Here is a 21,247-nt window from a genome sequence, read left to right as displayed (position 1 = left end):
CGTATTTGACCACAATTAAAAAAAAAAAAAAAGAGTTCCTGGGAAAGACAGGAAGAAAGGAACAGAGCTGGCCTAGGTAAGAGGGGAAAGAGGCAGCAGCCAAATGAAGGTGGAACTTTTTGGTGAGGTGAGAATCAGAGGAAGGAGGCTCCCAGTAAAGGGAGACAAGTAGGGGAGGGGGCTGGGCTTGGAGAGACTGGAGAGTGAGAACGGAGGAGGTGCCATGTGGTGTCTGAGGGCCAGGCTGGGAAGGGAAGAGGTGAGGAGCAGAATTTAGGGAAAGGAGGGGAGGACAGGGTTTGGAGGGACTCTTCCAGGCAGCAGGAGGGGTGGTCAGGTCACTCACGGCAGAAGGTACTATTGCGCCAGGCAGGGGTCTGGCTGGCATGGGCACACAGGGATGCGTAGGCCTGCAGGGAGCGGCAGAGGGTCAGGGCATCACCCTTGGTCGCACACTGGCCGTGCACACAACTGGCGAAGCTGGAGTGCGGGGGTACCACCCCATGGCACTTGGAGAAGGGTCCTGGAGGGTGAAACCACGGGGGTGTGAGAGAAGAGAGGAAGCCTGGGAAGGGAGCAGAACCAGGCAGCTACTCGAGGCAAATTTGACATCCATTTCCATGAAAACCTGTATTTCCTGAGAACCAACGGCCTGAGATGCAACAAAGTGCTGACCCATCAGGCTCCCAAGAAGGCACGCGCTGCTTCTGTGTTTCCATCTGCCTTCCTCCTGACTTTCCATCTATTTCGTGTTCCACTCTTCCTCCCTCCCTTAGAGTACCCCTCCTCTAGCTCCTGTCCTGGGGGAGGAGAAAAGGACCAGCAGGGGATGAGGCATACCCAGAGGGTTCATTAAGATGTCACAGTTATTCCAGGTGTCTGCCACTTTGTTTCCCTGGCACCTGGGAGGCTTGCCACCAGCAACAAAACAGCTAAACAAAAAGAGGGGGAAGGGATAGGAATTTAGGGTTGGAGGAACCTTCCCAAAAACTGAAACAAAAGTGGAAAGAAACAGGGAGGTGAATAAGGACAGGAAAAAAGAATAAGGTGGCGCCCTCAAATAGAAAGGTCAGAAGATGCAGCAGGAAGGAAGAAAGTTAGATCTCAGGATAGACTGCCCAAAAGTGTTCTCCAAAGAGACAGATCAGTAAGCATGGGAGAAATCAGCAGGCAGGGGCAAGAGAGGTCAGAACAACCTTTCATCAACTCCAGCCTCCGAGAGACTGGGGTCACACAGAGGACATCAGCTGGCTGCCCACTGAGGCTCCTCCCCACACCCATCTCCCCAGGCCTGGAGCCCCCCATTCCTGGCTCACCCAGGTTCAGAGTACTCATTTGACTTCCAAGCGGCCCCCAGTTGGATGGAGTTGCCTGCAGCCTTTTTATCTGGTTTCAGATTGTCATCTAAGCTGTTGTTGTTGTAGTTCCCTGGAGGAAGGGGCAGTTAACAGAGTGCCCTGCTGACAGACCCAGCCCCAGGACACCACCATCCTTCCCCCAAGAGGTGCCCTCATTCTGCACTCCAGAGACCAAGGTTAACCCTGTCTTTTCTTCACCTTGGGTAGGCTTCCCTTCATACTCACCCTCACACACCCATCACCCTCTACCCATGAACCTGTGGACAAGCGCTTAGGACACCTAATTAGGTGTGTGTCTGAGCAGGACCAGGACAGACTGCTGCCCATTATCCCGGCTTTGCCCACAGGTGCCCAAGGAACTCACCGCACAACCCACAGAGCCGGCCAGCATAGGTGGAGGGCACCCTCACTTCGACCAGGTGGTTCCCGTCATAACGAACTTGAAGCCCAAAATTCGTGTAGAGGAGGATAAAGGAGCCACTGGGCCTCATGCTTAGCCGACCTCGTGCAGACCACACAGGCAGGGCCACCCGGCGACCATTCAGCTACAAGGCAGGGAGGACATGGTAGGGAAATGCGTTGGGAACATGGGCAAAAGCAGGGCCAAGACCAGGGAGCAGAAGGGGGGTGGCAGATATGTTTCAGGAACTGGGGCTGAACCTGTTGCGGGCGACCCCCGGGGGCTCTAGAAGCCAGACAGGCGGGCCTGCGGGCAAAGAGGGGCAGAGCAGAGGTGCAGAGTCGGCTGAGGTGTGGGGCCCAGGAGGTAGGCGGAGGCACGCACCACGACCTTGCGGCCTTTGATCAGAGAGATTTTGAGGTTGAACACCTGTACGTGGACGGCTTTCACGTAGGAGACCTCCAAGTTCCCACCTTGGAACTCGTTGGTAGCACTCACGACGAAGTAGTTCTCGAGGGACCTCGACCAGCAAGGCCGGGTCAGGGTGTAGCTGCAGGTGCCCATGAAGTGGTGCAGGGCTCCGTCAAACGTCAGGTAGTGGGGGTCCCCTGAGACAGTGCAAGTGGCAGACCCTGGGGAGGAGGAGATGGAGTTCACAGCACACTGACCCTGAGCTGTCATCTTGGTGAGCCCATGTTGGGGTGGTGCCCGTGGCTCCTCGGGTGATCAGCTTGGCTTGGAGAGGTCAAGGACAGGAACTGTCCCCACCTCACTCTCTGGGCCCTTAAAGACACCGCTCCAGCTCTGGGCAACTGCCTTCTAGCCCCTGCTTATGCCCCAGCTCTGTGGGGAGCCTGCTTTAGGGCAAGGCTATGCTCTTGTTTGAGGCCACATGGGCAGCCCCCCAGCTCACCTTCCACCTGACTGCTCACCCTGGGCATGGCAGCCATAGATGCCATCCTGCCAACCACAGACCTCCTGGGCCTGGCACCTCCACAGCACACAGTGAGTTTTGTTGTTGCCCTCACAGATACAGAGCTGTCTGCAGCCTGGCTTGAACCACTGCTGCCCTGCCTGGGGGACAAAAGGAAGGAAGGAGAAGAGGTTATTCCCAGGTCTGACTATCGGTCCAGTGCTGTTCAGATCACCAGCCTGCTCACGGGGGAGGCATTCCTGTTTCCCAATGCTCTAGGCTTAGTTGCAAAAGTCTGGCATTCACTCACTTAATTCCATCATGTGTTTGTTCCTTCACTGATTCAACACACTTATGTCTGCATTGCGCCAGGCATTAGGGATTCAGTAATGACCCAAATGGATGATGTCCCTGACGTAGGAGAACTCACAACCCCAATGGGGGCAGCAAACAAGTAAACTGATAGGTTATATGCTCCAACACAATATACACCCAAAGAAGATGAGCGGGGCACCTAGTGAGAGTTTCCTGCCATCAACACCGATAGTTAAGAGTTTAGAGGGATGTTTTCTAACTTTGTCTATCAGGAAGGCTTCAAGGAGAAGGCAGCATTTCAACAGGGCCTCAGAGGTGGTGAAGGATTCCAACAGGCATGGATGGCTGGGTGGCTGGAGGCACAGTAGGGTGAAAGGGGCTACGAGGAAGGTGAAATTGGGAGGAGAGCAAGGCACAGACAAAGAGCATTCAGAAGGTCTGGAACGGGGCGCGAGGGGAGGAGAGCCAAGTGGGCCTCAGGTGGTATAAGGCTTTGACGGACACCAGTGCCATTCCCAGGACTTGGGTGATGGACAGGCAAAGAAGGAAGTGAGAAGGACCATAGATGAGGGTCTAGCTGTCTCTGAGAAGACTATGAAGATAGGGGCCAAGGAGGAAGACAATGTGTTTCAGGAGGAAGGGGCCCTTGGTAGGAGAGAAGCTGGTGGTGTTTAGAAAGAGTGAGGGGAGACACAGCTGTAAGAAAATGACTCAGGGACATGAAGGGTAGGGAAGATGGGAAGGGAGAGAAGCAGGGGTCTTAGGCGGCCAGCAGTAACTGTTAGGATTCCATCCCCATCTGCATGAAAAGTAGTAAAGCTGAAGAAAGAAGATGGGAAAGGAGATCTGAGCCAGAATTTCCCTAAGCCCAGGCCTGCAGGCCCTGGCTTTCCCTGAGCCTTCTCTCTTGCGGCAGATCCCGGAGGAGTCCCAGGCCGAGCGACTCACCATGAAGTAGCTGCCTGTGGAATCAAGGCACCCACACTGGGACCGGGGGATGCACTGGAGACCACTGAGGACAAAGCCGGGGTTGCACTCGCAGCCCTCCACACAGCGGTCCTGGCAGGACATGCCAGAGAACCTGGAATGGCATGTGTCGGGGCACAGCTTGGCACAAATGGTATACTTGCTGTTGGGTGGGCAGGCCAGAGCTGGTAGAGAGAAAAGCACAGGTGAGAAGGCTGTGAGGCAGGCAGGAGACAAGAGACAGAAGGTCTATAGCTAGTTCGTAGCCCAGAGTTCAGAAGGCCCACAGCTAGAGGCTTCTGCCCCATGTTGGGAAGAGAGGGTGTGGGAGAAGCACGACTGACAAGCTCAGCTTCCACCCTGGGCCTGGAGGAGCAGCCTGCAGGGAGCTAGCAAGAGGCAGGTCCTGCGGAGCAAGACTGATCCAAGAACCTCACTAGCGCTGCTGTGTAGACATGTCTAAGGTGAGCGGTCAGGGTAGAAGGAGAGTGGGGTGACTGCATGTGTGGCCTCAATCAAGGGCTTGGCCCTGCCCTAAAGCAGGCTCCCCAGAGAGCTAGGCCATAACCAGCAGCTGCGCGGCAGTCATGGTGCAACCTCCCAAACCTGAGTCTGTTTTATGTGTGGATAGGGCAACCTGTCAGGTGGGCAACTGCCAACAGGCATTGCTCTGCATAGCCTCAGGCAGCTGGGAAGGCTTTCTGAGTTTGCAAGTGACTGTGATTTTTTTTCAGTGGATATTTCTGACTGCAGATTTCCCCATCCGTGTGTGGAAGCAAAGGGGTTCAACCAGGAGCCCCCAAGTGCGTGCTAACACTCTTAGATGCCAGCCCTCTGCTTCCATCTGCATCTGAAGGAACGGGCCCCCCTGTTTCTTGGCCCAACTCACGGCAGAACTGGGGTCCTCTCCAGGGCTTCACCACATAGCCAGCATCCTGGCAGGCCTCGGTCGAGGCTGCCATGTGGGCACACAGCACCCGCTGTAGCCCCTGGAAGTTACACATGTCAAATATGCAGTTGTCAAAGAAGAAAGGGGCCATGAGATGAGGCAGGCATGCCCTGTGGAGACAGGCCAGATCGGAGGGACTCAGAGGGCAGAACCTCCTGGCTGTCCCCCACCCCACATCAAAGGACCCCAGAGGCCAAGTGCCCCCCCATCCTGATCCCCCTCATACTCAAAGGCTCCGGGGGAGACCATGAGCCGTCCACAGAATTCTGGCCCCGACAGAGTATTCTGCAAGGCTGAGTCACAAGATGGAGGACTTGTCTTGTTCTTCTGGCACCTAGAGAGACTCACCCCAAATGCCCTAAGGGCCAGGACTCGCCTCCATCCGGCCCCTACCCCAGCAATTTCCCCACTCTCAGCAACCCCTAGTGGAGAACATTTGAATACCAAACCCTAAAGAAGGTGGGAAAACCTCCTGCTCAGAATCGCATGAGGACCATTGATGGTAGGGGTGAGCGCGGTGGTAAATGAGTTCATGAACTTGGCCGGGACAGAGGTGAGGGCATGCAGAAGAGGAGAGAGGAGAAAAAGGGTGATGTGGGTCTGGGTGCTTGTTCTTAGAAGGGTCAAAGGAGTGGGAGGGCAGAGACAGAGACTCACTCCTCTTCCTCATCCTCTGTGGTCTGCCAGCTATTGCCCAGCTCTTCCTCATCTCGTGCTGGTCTGCCATCGGGCTTCTGGTTGTCATTGCTACTGTCACCATCATAGTTGCCACAGAAACCACAGAGTTTGCTAGAGTAGGTGCTGTGGGGGCCAGGTGAGGATGAAAGAAGGGTCCTCAGTCATCTGAGGGACCACAGCAGAAGGTGGTGAGTGAGGCGGGTGGGGGAGTAAGACGAGCAAACTCCAAACAAGGGTTCCACACCAGTTGCCAGGCACACAAGGACCTCACAACCCTCACCCCCAAGCCACCTTTACAGTCTCCCCTTCTTCTGCTCACATGCCATCTTCCAGCCATAACAAACCTCTTGCTGACCCTAAGACATTCCAGTTTTTTCTTGCATTTGCTGTTCACTATTTCTATAAAGTCTTTCTTTCCCTGAAAGCCACTCTTCCTTGAAGACTGGGATCCAGTGACCACTCCTGTGAAAGCTTCCGCAGCCCATTAGTGACTCCTTCTAGCACATTCCCAAAGCATTGTGTTATATATCCTACTATTATCACTGCCCTGAAAGCATTTCCTCCTGTCTCCTCATCCAAAGGGAGGCCTGCTAATTCCTACCCAGACTGATAATTAGTACCTGAAATGGAAGAAGAAGGGGACGGGAGGGTTCTGGGAGAGGAAGGGGCAGAGCAGGAGAAGTGGCAGCTGCCTCACTGGGTTGCCCCCCTTACCTGGGCACACTCATAAACAGCTGCTGGTCACCATCCCATCTCACACGCAAACCGAACGCAGTCTGCAGCTCCACAAATCGTCCACTTGGAGCCAGGAAGATGCCTTTAGAAGGTATGGCTGGGAGGGTGACTTGTTGACCCCCAACCTGGAAGGTGGGGCCAAGAAAAGAGACAGACAGATCCGAGAGTCAGGAAGACCCCCAACGGACTCCTACATCAACCCGGGAGAGCAATCCTAAACACCTCTTCAATTGGAGTGCTCCGGAGCCTGGCCCTGGGAGGGCCTGGTGGCTGCAGGAGCTGGCCATGACAAGGCCGAGGCCGCCTACAGGACAGGCCAAAGCCAAGGTTCATGGCCCCAGCAGGGCTAAGCAGAAAACGGGGCTCACCAGCGTGCGTCTGCCCCTGAGCAGGGTGATGGTGGTCTCGGGTAGTCTCACGTAGACTTTGCTCAGGCAAGACACACCTTCCTGTCCTCGCTCCTCATTCTTCACTGCCACCCTGAAGAAGGGCTCTGGGTGGGGAGAGGGGTAAAGAGCACCCAAGGGCTCATTCAACAAGCGTTTCTGAGCACCCACTGAGGGGGGCGCCCATACCTGGCACTGTGAGGATAAAGGGCCACAGAGACACCAGCTCTGCAGTTCAGGAGGGAAGCCAGGACCCAGATGTGAGTGGGGTGTGACTGTCTGCCTCTTCCAGAACAGTCTGTCACAGTACGCCGACAATCCGTCTCCCTTCAGTGGACTGAAGCGTCCTCCAGGGCAGGCACTGTGTTACTTCTCTCATCCCTGTATTGCGACTATGCCAGGGGGCCTCTCAATAAAATCTGGCCAAGGAGACAACTGACAAAGAGAAGTGTCTTAAAGTGCATTTTTACTGGTAGTCTGGTCCTGGGAAAGTCCTGCTTCTGGGGTGGACATGTCAACCTTTACTTTACTTGCCCTTCTCATCTGTTCCCATGCCCAGCTCTTTTGACCTCAGACCCAAGGCCCAGGCCGAAGGGCATCTCCAGGACCCTACCTGTCAAGTTGCCACAGGGTTGGGCCAAGATGTAGGTGCATTTGCCCATGAAGCTAAAGTGTCTCCCGTCAAAGGTGAGATAATGAAGGTCGCCATAGACAAAGCAGGTGGCAGTGCCTGCTGAGGGGAGAAAGGTTCACCCCTGAACGTGAAGCTGGTTCAGCAGGCCAGGTCCCACCCACCCAGTGGCCTGTCCCAGCTCCTCTGGTTAAGGGAAGGATTGGGACCCTGGTGTCACACCCACTCTGACAGGCTGGCAGGCAGGAACAACATGAGGGGAGGGTCTCACCATAGGGGTGACATCTGTACTGGCCGTTCTTCAGCTGGCATACCGTGTGTGTCCCACACTGAGTGGTCTGGCACTCCATCCGACTGCCAGGCCAGCAACGGCAATGTTCTGTGCAATTAAGGCTAAACCACTCTGCCCCAGGCTGAGAGCAAGGGGTCAGGGGTCACAACACTATAGCTCTTGATCGGATTCTGTCATCCCACGCTATAGCCCTTCTCCTCCACTGTGCCTGCAGACCTAACCTTGCTCATACTCTTCTTCCGCCCCCAACCACATGGTCCTGCCCACCACAGGACATTTGCACATGATGTTCTCTTATCCCGGAATGCTCTTCCTTCTCTCTCTTTCTAAATCATTCCTATGCAACCAGCAGTTTCAGTTCAAGGGACACACTTTCTCAGGAAGATTTTCCAGACCTCCCTGACGAGTTCGTCTTCATACCTCTGGGTACCTTTCTTTCCCAAGACTTACTACAATTGCACCTTTATATTTATTTTGGGGATTATTTGATTATAAGCTATTGTGAGGGACCATGTCCATCTTTATTCACTATCTTAGCCCCAACACATAGCACAGTGCCCAGCAGAAATACTTGCTGAATGAAAGCGTGAACCAAGACCCATGTGTCCCTCAGAATCTAACAGCATTAGGAGAACAAGGATCATGCCTTGTTCACAGTGACCCCAATGCTGGGGGGGGGGGGTTCAAGATACTCAACAAACATTTGTTGAAAGCATAAGTGAGTATATAATAGGTTAATACATGTCTCCCAGGGTAGGGAAGAGATGTTTGATGCTGACAGCTATAACAGACCTTTCTCCCCAGGCTGTGGCTGTAGCTAATCCTGACACTGACGCAGGGACACCTAGGAGACTGGTAAGGGGGGTAGGGTGGGGAGGAAGTGGCCCCTGAAGAGACAAAAAGGAACTCTGACAACCAAAGGGAAGAACACTCTGAGCTGAGAAGAGGCAGTGGACACTAATGAATGGCTTACTGCACTGTTAATTAACAGGTTGCATATGACGGTTATCATAAATTGCTAATAATAGTACTAATTAACATTTATTAAGTAATTGGTCTGTGTCAGGATCTAATTTCATCTTCACAACTGTCTTATGCGGTAGAAAAATCTTATTGTGCACATTTTATAGATATGGAAACAAATTTGAGGAGGTAAAGAACCTTGCCCAAGGTCACGCAGCAAAAGTGCTAGAGCCAGGATTCAAGCTCAGATTGGCCTGACTCTAGGGCAGTTCCAATACAGGCACCACATGTGCTCACTGAGCTCTTGAAATGTAGCCGGTCCAAATTCAGATATGCTGTAAGTGTACAATACACACTGAGTTTTGAAGACTTAGTATGACAAAAAAAAGAAATGTAAATGATTTCATTAGTAACTATTGATTACATGTTGAAATGATAATATTTGGGATTGAATAGATTATTGGAATTAATTTAACCTGTTTCCTTTCTTTTTTTTTAATGTGACTATTAGGAAACGTAAAATGGCGTGTGGCTTGCATGGGGTCCCTTTTGGATGGATAGTGCTGGCCCAGAGTCTGTGACCTTCTGAGCCTCTGCTCTTGCTGAATCTCCCCAGGAGGGGACCAGTGAGGGGAGACAAGAACAGTAACTCCTCACTTTTGACCTATTCTATCAGGATTTTCGAGTTCCTTTGGAAGAAGATTCTGGAAAACTGTATTCTGTCCTGAACACGCCTGAAGCTCTACTCAGCACCCAGGGACTCCCAACTTTCCTCAGAATGGAAACGAGGGCTCTGCACCACCTTGTTGGTCTACTCAAGGCTACCAGTACGCGACAGAAAAGTATGTCAATATTGAGACTGTTAGGGGCACAGGCCACGGGATGATGGAAACTTCTACACAGCCTAGCATCATGCCCGGTCACAGTGGGTACTTAACGGATATTTATTGTATGAACGGAGATGACAATCAAAACCACACACTGGAGCCTGCCCCATGGCTCAGACACTTGGAGCTCCATGCTCCTAACTCCAAGGGCTGCCGGTTTGATTCCCACATGGGCCAGTGGGCTCTCAACCACAAGGTTGCCGGTTCAACTCCTTGAGTCCCGCAAGGGATAGTGGACTCCGCCCCTTGCAACTAAGATTGAACACGGCATCTTGAGCTGAGCTGCTGCTGAGCTCCCGGATGGCTCAGTCGATTAGAGCACGGCCTCTCAACCACAAGGTTGCCGGTTCGGCTCCCACAAAGGATGGTGGGCTGCATCCCCTGCAACTAGCAATGGCAATTGGACCTGGAGTTGAGCTGTGCCCTCCACAACTAAGACTGAAAGTTCAACAACTTGAAGCTGAAAGGCACCCTCCACAACTAAGATTGAAAGGACAACAAGTTGACTTGGAAAAAATCCTGGAAGTACCCACTGTTCCCCAATAAAGTCCTGTTCCCCTTCCCTGGTCCCCCACCCCAAGGAAAAGAAAACCCACACACTGAACGAATGACTCCACCACTGTGTAACCACTGCTTGTGAGCTGACCCTTTGGGACTGTACCATGGATCCAAATTCACATCACCCAAGAAGCAGGTGGAACCAGAATCCCGGCGTTCCTTGCAGTCTCCCACAGGTTGACCTGGGCGTCCTCGTACTCTTACCTTGTAGTAATTCTTGTTGTAGAAGCAGTTGCAGGAAGAGGCATTGATGCAGTGGGAGTCATTAAACAAAAAGCCAGAATTGCAGACACAGCCGGGCTTGCAGAGGAGCTCGCAGTTGGGCTTGGGATTCTGGCAGGATGCCGGGCAGGCGCAGGTTTCATAGTGGGCATTTGGGGGGCAGCTGGCTAAAGGGAAAACAGCCTCCATCAAGCCTCCACTCGCAGCTGTTCTCAGGGAGACGTCCTGCCTCTCCACTACACCCACACTCAAGTTCTCTGAGAAGCAGGCCCATATTACTCAGCCAGAAAAGGGAATGGAGTCCTGATACAAACTACAACATGGATGAACCTTGAAAACGTTACGCTAAGTGAAAGAAGCCAGTCACAAAAGGACAAATATTGTATGATTCCGTTTGTATGAAATCCCTAGAACAAGTAAATCCATAGAGACAGAAAGTAGATTAGTGGTTGCAAGGGACTGGGGGGTTGGGAGGAACGGGGAGTGACGGCTGAAGGGCGCAGGGTTTCTTTGGGGGGTGATGAAAACATTCTGGAATTAGACAGTGATGATGTTTGCACCATCTTGCGAATATACTAAAACCACTCAGTTGTACACTATAAAAGGATGCATTTATGGTACATGAGTCGATTCACAATTAATAAAACAGTAAGAAGTAAGCCTGGTGTTTGGTTCCCAACTACCCCGACCTACCCGTGCCCTGCTGTCACTCTCACTCAGGGTAGTCAGTCCTCATGATTTTTTCCAATGTCACCATGTCTGACTCATCTCTCCTCTAAGACTGAGTTTTCTACTAGAAGCATCCCTTTCCCAAATTCTCTCTCCTAGTCACTCTCTTCCTTTCAGCTCTTTGTCCAATGATCACATACCTGTGGATCTAGGGGTTGCAGTGGTAGCCAGGGTCACCGTGATCATGGAGGTGCTTGGAGCACTAGGAGCTGTCACCAAGACTGTAGGCTCAGTGGGTACAATTGTGGGATTGGGCTGTGGTGTCGTAGGAGCTACAGACTTTTCAATGGGGACAGTCAGTTTTTCAGTGGGGGTGGTGGGCTTTTCAATGAGGACAGTGGGTTTTTCAGTGGGGACAGGTTTTTCTGTGGGGACAGTGGGCTCTTCAGGTGGGACAGTGGGTTTTTCTGTGGAGACTGTAGGTTTTTCTGTGGGAACTGTGGGTTTTTCAATGGGAACAGTAAGCTTTTCAGTGGAAATGGTGGGCTTTTCTGTGAAGAAGGTGGGTTTTTCTGTGGGGATGATGTGCGTTTTTGTGGGGACTCTAGGCTTTTCCATGGGGAGAGTGGATATTTCATTGGAGACAGTGGGTTTTACTGTGGGAGCCATAGGTTTTGCTGTGGAGACAAGGGTTTCAGAATGACCAGTAGGGGGAACTGGAGATTTGGAAGGAAGTACTGTTGGTACAGGTCCTGCAAAGAAAAAAATCCCTGGAGTTTCGTTAAAATCATACCACCACCTTCTTCACTCACATCTAATTGAAGTGGGTGGGATCAAAGGGGTAACTTATTCGCATCCCTCCTTCTACTCCCAACCCCACCTTCATTCAATAAACACTCAATAACCACTGTTCCTAATATATGTCAGATATTATGCCAGGTACAGGAAACACAAAATGAATAGAATATTGGTCCTCCCTTCAGGATCACTGTTCAGTAGGTAAGGGGTTCTGGATACCACCACAGAAATTCATGGCATCAAAGTCACATTCATTCAAACAAGCATCCTGATGGGGCTGGGATGGCTAAGGTGGGCAGAATACAGGAAACAACACAGTCTGAGAACTCAGGCACAAGAGAGGACATGCATTTAAAGAAGTACATATAGAGAAGCCCAAGAAATGGTCATCGCAGAGCCTGGCCCCCTTTCTGGGGTCTTGGGTTTTGTCTTACCTCGACAGGTCCCATGATTGATCAAGATGAAAGCCACTGCAACGACAAAGGCAGTGCTGGTACCCCTGACGGCTTCAAGTATCAGCTGAAGGTAACGCGGAAGGGAGAAAAAAAAGAGAAATGAAAGTGAATCCCTGGCCCCTCGGCGACTCTGCCAGGCATAGAGTCTGTCCTCTGCCAAAATGTCACAATTCCAGTCTCAGCAGTCCGACTCTGTCCCTGCCCCTTTTCTGGAGCCAGAGAGCTTTCTCGGAAATTCCAAGTTCACGTCTACTGTTCCCCTTCTAGCGTCTCATCTTCTCAGCCCCGGTTCTTCTCCTGGATACCAGGCATTGTGTCCCTCTTACCGTGCCCCACGCAGACACTTACAGGGCCCACTCTCTCTGTCTCTCACCTGCATGGGCTGTTGGTGTCCTGAAGGGATGGTGATGGAGGCATTCAGCCAGTCAGGCCTCTGAGACCCAACGCGTTGCCAGAGAGAAGTTGGGGAATTGCCCGCAGGACTCCCCAGCAGGAGCTTCAGCTTAGTGCCCTCTCCAAGGCCATGCATGTGGTAGGCAAATTCCACACAGACCGCACCCGGGGCACAGAAGGGCCGGCTCACCAGTCTGAAAGACTGGCCTGCCTGGGAGAACCTGTCAGCTTCAAGGTAGATATAGTTACCTGGGCAAAAGAAAGGAATGGGCAAGATGAGAAACCTCCACAGGACAAGTATAATGCTGCTTTCTTTAGCAATACTTATTTTCCAAATGGGGATTTCATGCAAACACCCAAACTTCCTACATTGTAACATTTTGTTTGTTTTGTTTGCTCATTTTGGACTTTTCTAACTGAATATGGCAGGATCAGAAAGAAAGGGAAAACAGACCGCCACCCAGATCCCTTTGTTGGCTAGACTAGTAATGTCTTGAATGAAAACAAGGCAGTGGATTTTGAAGCCTTCAACTCAATGAAATGAGATGCTTAGATTCTCTGGGGGTTTCAGTGACCCCCACAGCCATGAGAATCCTCAACTCACTCTACCTCTGTCATATTCACAGCTCTGGCCCCTTGGGACTTCCCAATAAACACTTCACCACCTCCAACATCTTCTATCAATCACACCAGCCAGCACCCTAGTTGGGAGAAGATTCAGTAATTTGTTGGCGTGAGGGGTCCTCAATCTCCTCACCTCTGTTAAGGGACCCTCCGAAGGGGCCTGTTCCCTGGATGGGCATATTTTGACTCCCCCGGGTCCAGTGTCCGCCATCGCCTGATGTCTGGGCCCAGCTACAGAAGGGATGGGCGGCATCTTCAAAGTCACACTGAGGAAAGCTCTCTAGGGCATAAAAATGGGAGATTTGAGAAATTTTGGCCCTGCTCTCTATTCCTCCCCCATCCTACCCCTCTGATTCTGAGAAATCTGGGCCTCCCAGGGCCTTGCTCTCACCCCCACAGGGAGCAATGCTGACTGCATCCACTGCCACAGCTGGTTCTGGGATCTTTCCAAACACACCCACCATGGTAAACTGAAGAGAGAGGGAGAGGGGGCCAGGTGTGAGAAAACAGCCCAAACCCCCAACCCCCTTCCGATTTTTTTCTATTCAGGGACCAGGGCACTTGGCTCTCAGTGCCCAGATCCATTTCAATATTGGGGTTGCCTACCATGGACAAGGAAACCTGACCTCTTGCTCCTCTGTACCTGAATCTGTCCCTGGCCTGTGTAATTGATAGAAACAGGCTGCCAGTTGGGTCCAGATTGTCCTGAGAAAAGTGCGTGTTTCCGGGTGCTGCCTGTAGTGGAAGGAATCCGAGGACGTGAGATTAAGGGGCCTGTACTCAGAAGGACAGAGTAGCAAAGGGAATACCTGAAATGTATTCCCCTCCTCCAAATGCAAGCACATCTTTCTCTCCAACCTCCTGGCACTTTGTTTTCCAGAACCCAGTGCCCTGCTGGCTCCCAATTCCACTCCGTGGAATAATCTTACACTTAGCCCAGATTTCCCTAGACCCATATCTCCCCCATCAACCCAATCCTGGAAGATGAGCCTCATGTCATAAATCCCATGACTTCACCACTCTCACCCAAGACGGAAGCATAGATGGTGAGGGCTGCGCCAGGAGACCGGCCACGGAGGGTGTAGTGGAAAGACAGGCTCAGACAGCCTGGTGACTGGCTCAGGGGGCTAAGGAGAACAGATTTCTGCCTCGGTTTTGCATTCTTAGGGTCCAGGAGCATGTAGAAGCCGCCTGCGGAGGAAAAGGTCAGTAAGATGGGGTGGCCGAAATGAGGAGAATATGGCTCAGGGATAGGGCCTGAGGCGAGGGCAGGGGCCCCGACAGCTGCCTAGCACAGCCAGCGCTGAGGTGGGCCTACACCCGTTTCACGACTGGCCGACGTCTTCCAGAAGTGCTTGGTAGGGCTGGGTAAGGACACGAGTGTCACGCTATGAAAAGTGGCATCCTCTCAGATGGAGCAGTAGTCAGAACCTTGTCCTTTGTGCTCTGACTTTTTAGGTCCCCCAGAGTCATGTCCTCTTCCTTTTCTTGTCCCACTGTACACAGCCATCTCACACAAACTGGTGAGAGGTCTGGTCTGACACAGATGAGCAGGTGTCTCCCCACCCCATCTTTGCCACCAGTTCAGGCAGCCAATCAGCATGGATCTCGTTCCAGGACGCAACTAGTAGTAGCAAGTGGCTGGGGTGGGGTGGGGGGTGGAATACCAGCAGCCACTGAGAGTGAGCATGTGCGCATGCGCAAGTCAAGTCGCAGTGGAAGGTGGACTTCGCAAAGCGAGAGGAGAGAGCTGACGAGGAGAGTGAGAGGGAGTGGGAGAGAGGAGAAAAGAGAAGAAACAACAAGGAAGGAGCGAAAGAGAAGGAAAGGACATGGTAAGTGGTGAAAGCGAAAGCAAGGAGGGGCGATACTAGGACATCTGAGAAATGGGAAAGAAGTGGGAGAAAAAGAAAGGAAATGTGTAAAATATATAATTAAGTGAGAAAGATGGTAAAAGGAAGAGAAAGAGAAAATTAAAACAATAACAACAACAACATTTACTGAAACTGCTGGGCATGGGATACGGTATTAAATGCGGCGGGGAGGGGGCGCGCAGGGCACAGAGACGGGCGGGCCCTGCCCTGCTCTCGGTGGGGGGTAGGGGTGGGGCTTAGAATGAAAGTAAGTGGGGTTTCCCAAGGTCTTTCTAGAAAGCAAGCCTCAGGCAGCAGGAAAGCTCGGAGGAGGGAGAACATGGAGTTGGATGAGGGCAGAAGGGGCTGTGGAGTAGGGAAAGGGAAAGCTGGAGAAAAAGAGAAAGAAAAAAATGAAACTAGGTGGCAGGAAGGGAAAGAGAAGAAAGAAGTGGTAGAAACTCGGAGGGGAAACTAGGGAGTATAATCCTTTATGTTTGACTTGTGAAGCCTGGCACGGCGTGCACTCAGTAACGGCTGGAAGTGTATGTTGTGCGGAGCAGATGGAGAGCAGAGGTGGCTTCTCTGGGGGAGAAAAAGGAGCCAAAGAGCAGGGAGGGGGGAGGAGAAAAGGAATAGAAGGAGGGAGGGAAGAATGGGGTCAACTGTAGGAAGAAGAAGAAAAGAGCCAAGAGCACAGGGAGGTAATGGAAAAGTAGCTAGGGATAGACACAGACGGAACAGAAGAGAAAGAAAGAGTATCTCCTGGATTATTGCAAAAGCCTCTTAAATGGCCTCCCTGCATCTGCCTTTGCCCCTTTCCTTCAGTAGATTCTCAACACAAAAACTAGGTGATCCTTTTAAACGTAAGTCCGATCAAGTCACTCCTCTGCTCCACATCTGCAGACCCCCTATCCGTGCAGAATTAAAGCCACAGTCCTGACGATGGCCTTCAAGGTTCCACGTCATCTGTCCCTCCAAGGGCCCACCGGAGATCATTCTCTCCATCCCAATCACACGGCTCCTTGTTATACTTCAGCAGCCCCCCAGCCCCAGCTCCCACCAGCCCACTGGTACTTCACGGCTTTTGCCTACCTGGCCTCTCTGGTTAGAATGTTCTACCCCTTGAAATTTTCATGCCTCACTCCCTTACCTCCTCCAAGTTTATGCTCATATGTGACCGGAATGAGCATAAACCCTGACCGCCCCGTTTGAAACATACAGCCCACCCCACCCCTGCACTCCCAATCCCCTTACTTTGTTCAACTTTTTAATTTTTCTGACAGCACTGCTCACCTTATAACTGTATCATTTACTTTGTTGTTTCAGGACCTGTCTCCCCTTGGCTCCCTGCTGCTCCTTGTCTATTTTGTAGGCTGATATATCCTAAGTGTCTGGGACAAAACCTGGCACTTGTAGGTACTCAGTAAATATTTGTTGGATGAATGAGGAAGAAAGGTGCTGGATTTTCCAGGTAGGGCTTGTGGGGTGGCAGTGGGGGGAGCTGGCTGGGTGCATGGAATTTGTTTTCTGCCAGGTAACTCTAGCTGATAGAGGTTTGAGGTTGCTGGTGTTCAACCCAGACCATCCCAAGTTGTTATTGTAGGGTTCAGGCAAACATCATAAACTCCTGTGAGGACACTAAAAGCCCAGAAAGGTGTGTGGCCATTACTCACTACCGGGGTTGGAGAAATCATTCTCAGGCCCCACGTTTGGCATCCCCGAGAACCCCTTCTGCTGGACCCACTTGGCCCCAGAAGGCGTCGGGATCCAACTCCAGCCACAGAGATCATTTGGAGTGTCGAAGCTGCACATTTGCATCTTACAGACTGAGGGGAAAGAAAGGAGGGAGGATTTAGCTTTTCTTAAGAGGAGGCAGCTCTGAAAAGTATGCATCAGTCTGGAGTCAGAATTCTGAGTCCCAATCTGGGTACTACTATGAGCCATGGAGGGCTTTCAGGCCAGCTACAGTCCCACTCCCTACCAGCTGGTTCTTGGCACAGGTTACTTAAACCGCCCAAGCCTCAGTTTCCTCACCTCTAAACTGGGAATAATAGTATCCACATGAGGGAAGCATCTAGCACAGTGCCTGTGCTTGATAAGTGTTAGTTTCTTACACCCAGCTTCTGAGATCTTCCTTCCCTTGAATTTGCTCCCCTCAAATCTCTGACATCAGCTTAGTGGACTAATTCTGGATGGATCTAGGGTAGTAGCCAGGGTGACCAGACGTCCAGGTTTGCCTGGGACTCAGGGTTCCCTGAGATGCAGGACTGTCAGTGCTAAACTACAGACTGCCCAGGGCAAACTGGAATGATTGGCCAGGCCACTGTAAGACAGGTATCACCACAATTCTGTTCAAAGAGAACCTCTTTTTAGGTGTGGCTTCTTCAGGAGTCAAAGGTACAGGATGGGACGGTAGAGGGAAGCAAGTAGCCTCCACTCTTTAAGAAACCAGGGGCATGGTTCCTGAGCTACTCCTGCCTCCCTGGGCAGATGGTGAGGCTGGGGAGGAAAGAGGAGGAAGGATGAGCTCACCCTGATTGCAGGAGCCACGGTAGACAGCGATGGCGTCCAGAGAGATGTCTAGGTAAGCAGTGCTGCCCCTCACTCCTTCAAACATCAGCTGTGGGAGGGAGGACGGACCACACACCTGTTAGTGCCTTTGCTTCAGGCTCCCAGTTTCCTGCCTGAATTCAGATGGCCCAGTCCCGCCCCCCTCACCCCCTCAATTGTCCCAGCCCCTCCCAGGCACCCCCAACACTCAGATTCCCACTGGGGCCCTAGGCTCTGCCCTCGGCCTCACCCGGCTGGGCAGGGTGTGCCCCATGGGCACAGTGACAGCGATAGGCATCCAGGAGAGGCTCTGGGTGTTAATGTGTTTCCAGAGCAGGTGGGGGTGCTTGTGCTTGGTGCTCCTGAACAGCAGCAGTTTGAGCTGGGCACCCCGTGACAGCCCAAACATGTGGTAGGCGAAGTGTATGCACAGGGGACCTTGCTCCCATATGGGGGGGCTGCGCAGGCGGGCCACCCCACCCGGGTGGAAAGTGCTTGAGTCCATGTGCAGGTAGTAGCCCTCTGAGGAGGAAGAGCTCAGGATGGTGAGGTCCTGCCATCCCCAAGGGCTGCCCCTACCCCTTTCCCAGAGCCCAGGACCCACTCCCAGCTGCCTCCCTGCTCCCTCCACCCAAGTCTGCCTGTGCCCACCTCCCAGCTGCCTCCCTAAACCTTAGGCTTCCTTACCTCCATTGGGGTACCCCCCGGGGGGTCTGGTGTTGCCAGTGTGGGAAGGCCCACTGGCTCGAGTCCAGTCCCCATCATCCGTGGACGCTTGTGTCCAATCACAGAAGGGTTTGGAGTTGTCCTCAAAATTACACTGAGTGATAATGGCTGGGAAGAAAAGGCCACCAGGAGAGGGTAGAGGGCCAGCTGTGGAGCCAAACTGGAGGGGGAAGGGGTTAGCGGGACTGCTAAGCTTAGAGAAGCTAGCCATTAAAACTAGAGTCCAGAACAGAAACTTGGGAAAGAGAATCTGAGAAACAAGTCATCTCTTATGAGAAATTCAGGGCAGGAGGGGGGTGAGGTGGGCAGGATGTCTAGGTCTGGGGTCGGAAACTGAGGTCCCTGGGGTTGGAAACTGAGGTCCCTTGGGTTGGATTCAGGGGGGCAGACAGGCTTTGGGCAGCATACAGTTTGTTGGTGTAAATTTAAATGTGAATCTTTTAGGCAGGGCTTGTACTCAACTCCTCCACAATTCCATCCATCCTCTGTCATCTAATGGTTGCCCTTCACACATTTATTTCATGTTTATGTCATCGCCTGGCCCTGAGGGCACGTGGGTGGCCCCCCCGGGAGGGAAAGAAGGTCCGAGTAGCCCTGCTTTCCAACTCACCATTGTCCCTAGAGCTGCGGGCAACTGGCTTCCAGTCTGGAGGCTTCTCTTCCCTGGAGATTAATTTGGAGAAAGAACAAAATGTAATACTTGTCATTATCAAGAATTATAAGCCTCAATGACTGCGAGCTCACCTTAAGTTTGCATCTCTCTCCGAAAAAGTGTCTTCCCTGAGAGTTCCTCACATCCCTGCCAGTACCCTCCATCCCTCTATGCCCTGGATGTCAAGCATGGTTGAGTCTCAGGTGAGGAGGAACTAGTTTACTACCTGGGGCATCTCCTTCCTTCACTAGAGGTCTTCTTGTCCTAAAGTCTAACTTTCCCCAGTAGAGTGGGGACCGTATGGATGCCACGTTGTAGGTGTGTGGTGGATGTGGTATTGCCCCAGCTACATGCAACTGAGCATAGAGATGGTTAACAAAGGGACAGCACCTCCTCACCTCCTAGATTCCACAGAAAAGCTGCTGCCCCTCCTCAGGTGGCATGGACCACATCAACCAGCCCTTAGTTTTAGTTGTTCAAGTTCTGCTTGTTCAAATCCCCACAAACAAGCTCCAGGACACTGAGCTATCCATCATTTCTTGCTGCCTCCTACTTGAAGTCTCTCCTCTCTGCTCAGTGTGCCCTAGATTTTGTCCATTTTCTGAGGGCTCGACCTCTCTTTCCTCCCCTGCCATCCTCAGACCTGTCTCCCCAGCTTTGCACCTCTTCCCTCTTTCCTCACGGTTTGGATCTGTCCTGCTCCCACTGAGCTCTCGCACTGCCTTAAGTTCCAGACTCTCAGCCTGTGGGGCTCCCTCCATTTCAGTTCATCCTTCTCTTTGCATCCCAGCGGGCTGTGCCCTTCATCACTAGCCTGCTTGCTCCCTCCAACTTTGCCCCTCATTCTTCCTCAGAGCCATCCCCAATTGCTCCCTGAGCCCAACTTACCAGACAGGGACAGGTATATGGCCCTGGGCCCAGGCAGCTGCCACCAACAGCACCACAGTCCAGATTGGAGGAGCCATGTGGGACCTCAAAGGAGGTTCTCAGAGACGGGAAGGCAGAGTGAGGAGCCCAGGCCACTTAGACACCACTGACCCTCCACTCTGGGCACACTTCCAAGGATGCCATGAAAACTGGACAGAGAACTGGAAATAAAATCTATGCGGGCTGAAATTTAAAATCCAGTAGTAGAGTTAAAAATCAAAATTGAGAGGAATGAAATGATAGCGAGAGAAGGAAAGCAAGAGAGAAAAACAAGAGAAAGAGACTAGAGAATCAGTCCAGGAAGTCTAACACTCAACGAAAAGAGTTCAAAAAAGAGAACACACACACACACACACACAAAATTACTTAAGAAAAACTACATAAGAAGAGTTCCCGGAACTGAAACATGAGTCTCTTGATTCAAAGGGGTCAAGTATGATGAATGCAAAGTGACCCATGAAAGGCATGTCATAAAATTTCAGAATATCAGGGGTGAAAGGAAGGTCCTAAACACTTTCAGACAGAAAAAAGCAGGTCATATTAAGGAACAGACATCAGCATGGCGTCGGACCTTTCAATAGCAACCATGGATTCTAAGAGGCAGCAGAACATTGCAGAATTCCAACAGAAAATAATTTCAAACCTAAAATTCTATATCTGGCAACAGTGGCAAAGGCAACTGGAAGGTCCAGTGAAGTGAGGTCTGAAATACTTATTGGCAAAGAATTGAAAAAGACAAGTCACAGGAAGAACTACAACCATCCAATAAACATTGGAAAAGATGCTCTACTTCACTAGAAATGCTGATCAAACGATCCCTGTTATACTGACAACAATTTAAAAGGTTGATGCCATTGAGTGTTGGCCAGGCTGCAGGTAGAAACACTCAAATACATTGTTGATAAGACTGTATGTTGGTGAAAACTTCTTAGAAGGTAATTTGACAATGACTATTAAACTTCCAAATGTGCATATCTTTGACCCAGCATTACCTTTCTTTCTAAAGTACTGCTTGATAATATGATACTGTCAGAGTTTATTCCTGACTTAAAAGAGGAAAAAAAAAAAAGGAATCCATAGATTCCAAAGGTGGAAAGAGCACCTAGAGATATATTAAATGAAAGAGGTGAGTCACAGGAAAAAAATTATAGGGTAATCCCATTTATGTAAACTCCCAGAACGAAGGTATGTGTTTACATACAAAATCAGGTCAAGGAGTAGAGATGGAACTAGCAGGACACAGCAAGCTGTTCACAGTGGTGACCTCTGGAAAGGGGTCGGGAGGGTTTTCATGTCTTCTGCCTATTGATGCATCCAGGCGTTCCTGTGTATAAATGTGGTTTG

General features: G+C 51.5%; 1 protein-coding gene across 1 annotated transcript in view; it reads right to left on the bottom strand.

Annotated features, from left to right (window-relative positions):
- The window catches only part of ZAN (zonadhesin), a 35,167-nt gene extending 14,439 nt beyond the window's left edge, over positions 1 to 20,728 (bottom strand). Inside the window, 29 exon segments of the mRNA XM_074329191.1 lie at positions 347 to 523; positions 841 to 932; positions 1,317 to 1,428; positions 1,723 to 1,903; positions 2,143 to 2,390; positions 2,691 to 2,832; positions 3,935 to 4,137; positions 4,842 to 5,011; positions 5,128 to 5,235; positions 5,559 to 5,702; positions 6,294 to 6,439; positions 6,683 to 6,807; positions 7,314 to 7,433; positions 7,603 to 7,744; positions 10,236 to 10,420; positions 11,123 to 11,638; positions 12,155 to 12,239; positions 12,549 to 12,817; positions 13,231 to 13,233; positions 13,326 to 13,472; positions 13,584 to 13,662; positions 13,836 to 13,927; positions 14,219 to 14,383; positions 16,722 to 16,874; positions 17,581 to 17,668; positions 17,849 to 18,120; positions 18,286 to 18,432; positions 18,935 to 18,996; positions 19,898 to 20,728. Of these exon segments, the coding sequence (XP_074185292.1) occupies positions 347 to 523; positions 841 to 932; positions 1,317 to 1,428; positions 1,723 to 1,903; positions 2,143 to 2,390; positions 2,691 to 2,832; positions 3,935 to 4,137; positions 4,842 to 5,011; positions 5,128 to 5,235; positions 5,559 to 5,702; positions 6,294 to 6,439; positions 6,683 to 6,807; positions 7,314 to 7,433; positions 7,603 to 7,744; positions 10,236 to 10,420; positions 11,123 to 11,638; positions 12,155 to 12,239; positions 12,549 to 12,817; positions 13,231 to 13,233; positions 13,326 to 13,472; positions 13,584 to 13,662; positions 13,836 to 13,927; positions 14,219 to 14,383; positions 16,722 to 16,874; positions 17,581 to 17,668; positions 17,849 to 18,120; positions 18,286 to 18,432; positions 18,935 to 18,996; positions 19,898 to 19,941 (4,417 nt within the window). The 5' untranslated portion in view covers positions 19,942 to 20,728.
- Positions 20,729 to 21,247: the final 519 nt, after the last annotated feature.

The sequence above is a fragment of the Rhinolophus sinicus genome, linkage group LG03 (assembly GCF_036562045.2).
Source record: "Rhinolophus sinicus isolate RSC01 linkage group LG03, ASM3656204v1, whole genome shotgun sequence".
In the NCBI taxonomy this organism is placed as follows: Eukaryota; Metazoa; Chordata; class Mammalia; order Chiroptera; family Rhinolophidae; genus Rhinolophus; species Rhinolophus sinicus.
The sequence above is the reverse complement of the archived record's forward strand: the minus strand, read 5'-3'. Positions and strand labels throughout refer to the sequence as shown.